General features: G+C 36.0%; 1 protein-coding gene across 1 annotated transcript; it reads right to left on the bottom strand.

The window, feature by feature from the left end:
• Positions 1-4,395: 4,395 nt before the first annotated feature.
• hoxb2a (homeobox B2a) lies at positions 4,396-7,550 on the bottom strand. Its single transcript, XM_053613383.1, has 2 exons — positions 6,620-7,550; positions 4,396-5,739 (listed from the first exon to the last, which is right to left on the bottom strand). Exons 1-2 carry the CDS (start codon positions 7,119-7,121, stop codon positions 4,991-4,993), a joined length of 1,251 nt encoding a protein of 416 aa, XP_053469358.1. The 5' UTR covers positions 7,122-7,550; the 3' UTR covers positions 4,396-4,990.
• Between the last annotated feature and the right edge of the window lie 1,939 nt (positions 7,551-9,489).

Genomic DNA, 9,489 nt, shown 5'->3' with positions numbered 1-9,489 from the left:
CAATGAGATTAGCTTTGCTATTATAATGCATATTTTATGTACAATGTCGTAATATGATTTAACACACACAAAACGTCCTAATAAAATATGTGCAAAAAGATGTGCTAAGTCTCAGTGCATGCCTTTTAAATGTTTTCTGTGATTCCTACTGTTGGAAAATAAACAGTTTTGCCCTCAATTCACCTATTCACCAGTACAGATTTAAGTCCCCCATTCACCTATTTACAAATGAGATGCAAACACTGTGCAGAGGTGTTGTCGTTTCAGGTGGGTGAGCAGCAAAGTGGTGGTGGGTCATGCGCGACTGAGTCTGGAGTGCTTTAGCCAGATATGGACACCAACATTTCCATACAAGCAGAGCTTTCTAAGGCAGCTGAAATCAGTAGGGAGCTAGAATACTTCCTGTGTTTTCTGCCATATTTGGTAGAAAACTCCTCAGTTTTTCAGCACTATTACTTAGTGCTACTTGCACAGAAAGTCTACATAGTTATCAGCTCAGTTTCAGGAAAGGTGTCAAGCCTTTGGACAGAAATACCTACATAAAGAATGTGTTTGGTTTTGCTTTTTAATCAGATTAGAAATAAGGTTTATAAGAAAAAACACATCTTATTTGTCATGTTTTGGTTTCATGTTTGTATTTACTATACTTCTATTTCATGGTGGTGTTATTGTGATTGGCTCTATAATAGAGGTTTGTATTATAGATCTTATTTGGTTAGGCTTGACAGTTTATATGTACAAGCTATTAGGTCGGCAAAATGAATCAGGAGGCAGCATTTTAACAGATTTTATGGGATGAATGTAGACTCATACTTTGCCTTTATGAAAAAAATTGTGAACACAATTATTTACATATAATTGCCATATAATAGCACTGGAAGTTTATACTGTATAGCTACAGTATCACTATTGTGATTATATTGTGATAACACAGTAAAACATTAAAGCAGTATTATAACTTTACTGTTAAACTAGTTGCCAAAGCATTTACCAGCATATATATATATATATATAATATATTATTATTATATAATATATATATATATATATATATATATATATATATATATATATAATTATTATTATTATTATTATTATTATTATTATTATCTTTTCCATTGCTTTTTATCCTAATTTCTGATTTAAAAACATAGCTTAAGTTATTTTAGTGAAGCAAGGTAAGTGCCACAAGTTTAAGCTAGATGGAAAGCCAGAAAATGCTATGGTAATGTTAGCATAGCTATGTAGCTAACATTTGCTAGCTATCTTGTTGTCATTGTTGTTGTTGTTGTTGTTGTTGTTGTTGTTGTTTTCATAGTTAACCCATGTAGCTCTCTTTCTTCTTGATTTTTTTCTGCAGTATTCAGGTCTCAAGGTCTTTCATTTTAGTAGTTCTTTTTTTATTTAGTGGTTTCTTATTGTTTAATTTAATTGTTCAATCTTAACAAGATCTTGTTGTGCTATTATTTGATACATTTACATAATGTTTGTGTGAACTAAAATGACTTCTTTAATAAAACATTGTAAATAGATTCATTTGTTCACCCTTTCTAGAATTAAAACAGCATGATAACTATTAAACTGTAGTGGAGTTTGTTTTTTTATTGTAAGATACTATTCAATGTGTAATCCTGTAAAAATACAATTTTGCACATCTATGCACAATTTGCCATTAGTGCAAAGAAACATTAGAGTAAGAATGATATGAATATTACAGTAACCATTTAGCAACTCTGTTGGCAGTTATTTACTGTAAATTTACAAGGAATTTTTAATGGGCATCATTACAATTTATTAAATATATGATGAAATAAGAATAGTGCAAAAGAGAATAATAAGGACAGATTTTATGAGTACAAACATGAAAAAATACTTACCGCAAAACTGTAGCAAAACAGCTATACCAGTACAACTCATTCTAAGCTGTATTTTTAAGGATGCATCTCACAGGTCCTGGATATTTTTACACAATGGGTTTCAATGCTGACTTGGTTTCAAGCTTTTAGGGGATCACGTGATAGACTGTATGCCATTAACAACGATTTTACCATATACAGGTGCTGTTTTACAGGAAAGTGGAATTAGATAGGCTCTCTCAGATTAGATTATCCTTTTTTTTGTTTTTAGTGGATGGAAAATTGCTTTAACCCTATCGGCATAACTTCCATTCCAACATACTAAACAGGCAGATAAGTGTGTATAAGCAAAATACCGTGCAGTGTTATTTTACCTGGTCCATTCTTTGATAAGTACACAGCCCTGACTGCAAAGCAGCTGGAATTTCACATAAATGTTAATAATAGGCATGGCTACACTTTTTTTGGAAGACTCCAATCCCTTTACAAAAGTATTTCAAAGACATGTTACCCTTTAAAGCCACTGGATTACGTTCACCAGTCATGCAACTAAATAGCCTTCCTATTAGTTTCATAATAGTTGCTGAACAATATAACGAGATGCCAAATGTAGGCATATTGTACTTATTGAGAGTGTCACAATATATTTGTGATACCAGTTTCACCATGAGAGAATACATTGCAAAGATTGATATGGCTATTGCTCTGTCTTAAGTGTCTTCTCAACAGCTTTGGAGTTTTGGAGGCATTGGAGTCTTTCATTTGTGGGTGGGTGGAGGCAGAGCCCTGGTGTGGCACAGCTTCCCGGCTATAGTAAACCAACTGCTATCAGATTAATTTAGAGTATAAGACTCATGATGGAGCATCAGAGTTTTTTAATCCATATTCGCATTGACAAAATGTTGGAGTCTATAATTTCTGTTACATATTTCAAATGTTTTTTTGTTATTTTTAATAATTTGCCATCAATTATATTAGCACTTCTTAAAATAGATTCAATAATATGTGTTATGTTGATGGAAATGTTTAAATATTGGTATTGGTATTGATACTTTTCTTTTAAAATAGGAGAATATCTTGAATATTACAAGTACAACATAAATATTTTAGCAATTTGTGTAATTTTTTTGTACTGCTATCTATTTTCCCTTAATGAGAAAATCTTCTTCCCACTCACCTCTGCTTAACTTAGACTCTTTCCAGAAGAGGAAGCACTGTGAAAACCTGTACACTTGAAAATAAATAAACAAGTTTAAACAGATTATGGCAAAGTGAGACAGAAAATGCCTGCCACTCATAGACCTGTGGAAATTGGCAGTACATCAAACAAAGTTCAGACAGCTATATACGACAGAGCACTATAACTCAAATGATTGTGTAAGTGTAAACATCTATCTATCTATCTGTCTGTCTATCTTTCAGTGTGCCAGTTTTTCTGTAGGTACATCTGTCTCTGTATGCCTTTGGTCATGTATACATACATTTGTCTGAAAGTCTCCTCTTCTTCATCAAACCATTTGAAACACTAGAGACATTTCTTCATTCTTATTCTCCCAATATCTCATTGAGTTATATCCTTTCATTTGTTTTTAGTTATATAAACATAGACAAAAGTACATGTGTATTGATGACTTGTCTGATACACACACTCACACACACACACACACACACACACACACACACACTCAGTCTAGCTAAGTTTCCCAAGTGTTGATTGTGGAGCTCAATCTCAGTCTGCACACACATGCATGCATAAACATGCACCTTTTATTTTCATCACCAGAATGGTCTTGATCCATTCAGTAAATATGGATTTTTATGGGGGTTTTTTTTATGATTTATGTTTTTTTTTAAAGGAAAATTAGTACACTTCAGCAAAGATACAGCAAAACATTCAGACAATTCGACTTTGAAAATAAAGTAGGCTACATATTATTATTATTATTATTATTATTATTATTATTATTATTATTGTTATTATTGCTGTATAGTTCATGTCAGGTCAGTCTAACTTACTCTTTGTGTAACAATATGTTGAATTGGGACAGGTCCAAGTATTACATAAGGTGTCTAGTATTGATTATAATGTCAAAAAGAATCATTATGATTTGACAAGACCTTAGTTTGTGTTAAAATGTTCACTTAAAGTCGTGACACACAACTGAGGACTGACCAATTCAGTCTCTTTCTCTCTGCATGAACGAAAGCGTTCAATAATGGCCGCCGCTTTATTGTTCATATCCTTCATTGTGCTCACAACGCCATTTTGAGCAGCTCAGCTCAGAGAATACAGCCAGAATACAGCGTCTCTCAGCAAAGCTACAGAATCTGGAGTCTGAATGAACTGCCAAAAACAGATGCACACTGATTTGGATTCTCTAAGATTATTATTATTATTAGTAGTAGTAGTAGTAGTAGTAGTAGTAGTAGTAGTAGTAGTGCTGTTGTTGTAGGACTAATATATATATATATATATATATATATATATATATATATATATATATATATATATATATTATTAAGTTGGTGTCCTAAATCATTAAGCTGATATTTTCATGATGATTTTTGGAATTATGAAATCGGTGCATTGAAACAATTTATGAATCTACAGTCTAAGTTAAACTCTTGTAAATCATTCACACCTATGACACTTATAAATGTTTTATTTTCAACTATGAAAATAATGTACAATAAATAATTTGTAATTTACTATTAAAGAATCTCAATAAATAAACTAGCTCTAAAATTCATCAGCAGGCACAACGCCCGTCTTCGGAAAAAAAATCTAAAAGCAGTTCAGCTAACATTATGTTTGACTTTCCTGAGAATTCAACGATTGAGTTTCACTGAAAAAAGTCCCCGCATATTTATCCATAATTCAGGATGAAGTAAAATCCAGATAAACAAAAGAGAAAATACCTGAAACTGGACATTAGCAATCCCGGTGTGAATTCGCTTAAACAATATCGTAATACTGTAATGATTTATTAGTCTCCGCTACAGCTCTGTGTCGCAGCTATGTGTGTGAATGTAACCTAAAAGTATTTTCTCTTCTCTTTCGAGGATGTTGTGGTTAAAAGCATTCATAATAGGCTAGTGTGATTGGATACATTTCGATTTTGTTTTTAAGTCTGTCAAAACTGTAAATGTTGTAAATCTATAGTACAAAGTGTACTTGTAAACAAGTCAAAATCCTCTTCGGAGAAGTCTACGGGGCTATCCAGCGAACTCTGTAGACTGGGCGATAAAGCGTCCGAAATCTGTAGGCAGGAGTCGGCGGAAAAGAAATTCAGATCCGCTAGTGAGTTGGCGTCCTGCGGCTGTGTGAAGGCGTTCTCTGGCAATTCCTCGCGCGACTCTACCATTGTACCGGGGTTATCGGCTGTGGGTGTCGGGTACGGGGGTGAGTGAACCGCTGTGTCAGGACCATCTGCCGACTCGGTCTGTATTGGCTGGCTTTCCTCAGGCGTGGGATGGGTATTGTCAGCACTATTGCTGTAGCAGGAAGCCGGAAGGCACGGCTCACTCTCGGATGCACTAGCCGAACTAGAACTAGATGCTGTCGGACCGGACGGCTCCGGTGGCGGGTTCGGGAAAGGCGAGGCTGCATCTGAGCCTTCGAGTGGCTCGAAACCGCTCGACTCGCCTTCTTGTCCGTCTCGGTGGTGCGTGGTTTGTCGCTTGTGCTTCATGCGCCGATTTTGGAACCACACTTTGACCTGGCGTTCGGTTAGATCCAAAAGGGCTGCAATTTCGACCCTTCTGGGCCGACAAAGATATTTGTTGAAGTGGAACTCCTTCTCCAGTTCGAGTAGCTGTGTGTTGGTGTAGGCTGTCCTCAGACGCCGAGACCCGCTGCCATTGTCCAACCCGACTTGCAGTTCTGGGAAGAGAGAAATGAATGCACTCAGTATTCATAATATCATAGAAACACTCTCTAAAGGGCGTATTTGTATATATGTATATATTATATTCATCCGCTTTCAGGTTTAACAGGCAGCAGTGACAGAAATTCGGTTATGACTACTGGATATGCCAGTGTGCACGCGTTAAGCAAGTAAGCTCCTTATTTTTTGTTCCACTGCTTTCACGTTACATATTGATAGCTGTAACCAAAATGGCTACCCCAAGCCACAATACATGGTTATGAATAAACGTCTTAAAGACAGCGCTGACAACCGCGGACAACTCTAAAGGACATTTTATAAACACAAGGTTTCCTAATTTTTAAACCAAGAATTGGGGGAGGGGTGCGAATAATAATGTGAATATATTATAGACAATATAGACTACCCTATAGTCACGTAGCTTTTATAACGATATAAAAACGACTATGTAATTCGCATGGATTTGCCTATATTAGCTATAATAAAGTATTAGCACTAATAAAAAAAATTCTGATGAATGTGATTAATGTGGCTTAAGCAAGTGAGCATGTTAATCTGTGCCATTAAATCTAGGGAATAGACTTAACGATGCTTAAATATGCATCGAAAAAATTCAGTTACAGTAATGTCTGAAAAGAATATGTCTGTAAAAAGGATACGTTCTATAGTTCATGTTTATAGAACAGAATGGCCGTCAGCTCGTTCCATGTACGTTCAACAAACAGCCCTCTCTTCATATAAAAGGATAATAATAATAATAATAATAATAATAATAATAATAATAATAATAATAATAATGAAGAAATTTAAAAAAAAAAAAAAAAAGAAAAGAAAAAGAAAGAAAGAAAGAAAGAAAAAAGAAGACGATGCACTGACCTGTGGGCGACTCGAGTCCTGCGGTGGTGAAACCAGAGGATGCTGGAGAGGGAGAGGCAGCTACAGTGGCTGCAGTGAGTGCTGCTCCCGGCTTTGGGCATTTCTTCGACGACTTCTTTTCCTTCATCCATGGGAACTCGTGGGCAAGGGGGCCGCCGGCCGTGGCTGGAGCCGGGCCCTGCTTCTGCTGCGTTGGTGGCGTGGTTTGCGTCCGGAGCTGGAGGCCATTAGAGGCGGTTCGCTTATGGGTCCTCGGTCGCGCCTGGTTGCCTGTGCAAGGGCTCAGGCTGGGGATAGTGTGCTCGAAAGGAGGTGGAATTACTGTCGAGTCCTTGATTGATGAAGTTTGAAATGACTCCAGGACAGCGGGGAAAGACGTCAGGCACTCAGCAAGGGAAGGCTGGCTGTTGATGAACCCAATCTCCCTCTCAAATTCAAAATTCATCGCTTTGCCTAAGCAAAATGGGCGGCCAGCGACATAAAAAATGCGCAAAAATAACATCCAAAAGGCGCGGTTTTATTTTGCGCTCCCACCACGACTGTTTTTGCGGGCTTTAATAATTGGTGATATTACTAGCGTATGGGGACCAGGGTCTACTAAACTGAGGACTATGGGCGAATTTGCAGCCAATTCCTGATCACATGACTAGTTTCAACCAATGGAAACACGGGGCCTGGTGGCAAAAGAAAGCATTTTCTATATTGATCAAATATTCAAGATCATAGAATTCCCGTGTTAGCATTGTAAATCATCAAAAATGCTTACGTTTGCCATGTGCCTGAGTGCTTTTATGTGTGGGTGGTTAAGTAACGTCTTCATTTAGACAATGGCCATATGAATAAAGGGCTTTGGGTGATGTAAGCCTGAGGCCTTAAATGCCTGTTAAAGGCACATCCACAATATGGCTAACTGCGTATTTTAGCAAGGGTCATTAATCTTAAAAGTTATGACAAGAGTAACAGACAAGAAATGTAACTATATGTTGTCAATATATATATATATATATATATATATATATATATATATATATATATATATATATATATATACTATTTCTCGTGTGTAGTCTAAACAAACAGGCATATTTCGGAGAGATTTTAGTGCTTGGACATCATTACACAGAACGTCGAGCGTGAGACTGGTGTAACCTATGTGGTTAACTAATTTACAGCTTTCCATCTACTATGAGACTACTTAAACTGGGGACCTTTGTGCATGTAAGTTTGCAGCTAAATTTCGGCTAAAATATTTTTTTCAAAACACGCATGCATTTATTTAGATGGATTTTATTTCGTTACAAGATTACTGTCTTTTTAAGCATATGTAATGTCTAAATGGGGCAAAATACGACATAGGCTACCATAGGTTCACTGAGAGGTCGCTTATGAAATGTGAATTCTTTGTCGAACCATCTTGCATAAGGAATTTTTTTTTTTAACTACGTTTTATTTAAAATAGAGAACACTTGTATTTTTCAGACTGCAAGAATAGCTCGATAGAACAATTTTGTTGATGAAATTAAGGACAATAATATTTATAAAAATATATAAATAAGAGAGAGAGAGAGAGAGAGAGAGAGAGAGAGAGAGAATAACACATGGGTTAGATATATTCCATAGTAGTGAAGAAGCAGTGGTGATCAATCTTTTCGCCGGCAAAGCGCTTGACAGGAACCACCCTCAAGAATTCGCCTCTTCCCTCTACGGCTACAACAAAGAAAGTGCCTCTGTTCCCGCGTAGACTTTCGTATTTTATGTCTCAATTAATTCACCTAAAAATTAATTTATTTATTTATATACGACTTATGTATAGAATTGTTTCCGGTAATATAATCAGGGACGCCAAAAGGCTCGCATGTATGTCCAGAGGTCTGAAAATGTGTGGAATTGCTTGGAGCTGAATGTCTTTTCGTTGTTATCTTAGTTGGGAGGAAGCAGAGGAAAACGTAAAATGCGTGTGGGTGTTTGGGTATTAAAGGAATATACAAAGCACGCTGTGGGCAGTGAATATATAGAGCGGGTCAGTTCAAGAGGTCCATTAACAGAATGGAGTTTACTGCAGATTATTTCGATGTGTCTTTTATTTTTTTTAAGCAAAACAAAAAGGGATCTAATTTAGGAATACCATTATTTGTGAGCTTTCTTCCAAAAGGAAATTTGGTGAATGTTTTAAGGGTTACCGTTTCATATTTTAAGGGTTACCGTTTCCTTATAAAATCTATCTGTCTATCTATCTAACCATCTATCTATCTGTCTGTCTGTTTGTTTCTCTGTTTGTCTTAGTCATCATTGTTTGGTCTTATTCAGCTTTTTGATATACTTTTTTCTCTTTTTGTTTGATGTTTCCGTCTTTATCTTAAAATGTTTAATAAAGTGATTTTAACTATAAAAAGGAAATACCCACTGTACTTGCTTTGATACAGGATGCAGTGTGTAAGCTTCATTGCAAAGGGTATGTTTAAAGGATTATCCTGTATAGGCTACTCATTTTGATGCAATTTATTTCTGGTATGTTATTTTAGTTTTAGCTAGTCCATTTTTATACTGACCTTATTGTTATGCATACACATTGTTATGCATATCCTGTTTAAATAATGATCAAGCAAAAATAACATTTAAGCATTTGTAAAGTCTGACTCTGTTAATATTCAATAAATAAAATCTTTGAATCCAAGTTTTCTTTATCCTTTTTCTTTTTCAGCTCTTGACTTTTTATGTTTTGTGATTCACAGAGAAACTCCTTCCTTTTAAACTTAAAATAAACCGAGTGTGAGGACTGGGTTGACCTCTGCTCACGTGACACGGCCTGCTGGACACTTTTAGAAGCCACGAGGCGACACACACCTTTGTGTGTGTGTGTGTGTGTGTGT

The sequence above is a fragment of the Ictalurus furcatus genome, chromosome 2, assembly GCF_023375685.1.
Source record: "Ictalurus furcatus strain D&B chromosome 2, Billie_1.0, whole genome shotgun sequence".
Classification (NCBI taxonomy): Eukaryota; Metazoa; Chordata; class Actinopteri; order Siluriformes; family Ictaluridae; genus Ictalurus; species Ictalurus furcatus.
The sequence above is the reverse complement of the archived record's forward strand: the minus strand, read 5'-3'. Positions and strand labels throughout refer to the sequence as shown.

Bases quoted from the DNA above. Each gene is read 5' to 3' on its own strand.
- hoxb2a (XM_053613383.1), bottom strand. From the start codon at position 7,121: ATGTTATTTTTGCGCATTTTTTATGTCGCTGGCCGCCCATTTTGCTTA. The intron at 5,740-6,619 runs GTCAGTGCATCG...CTCTCTTCCCAG, and splicing joins AGGACTCGAGTCGCCCACAG to AACTGCAAGTCGGGTTGGAC.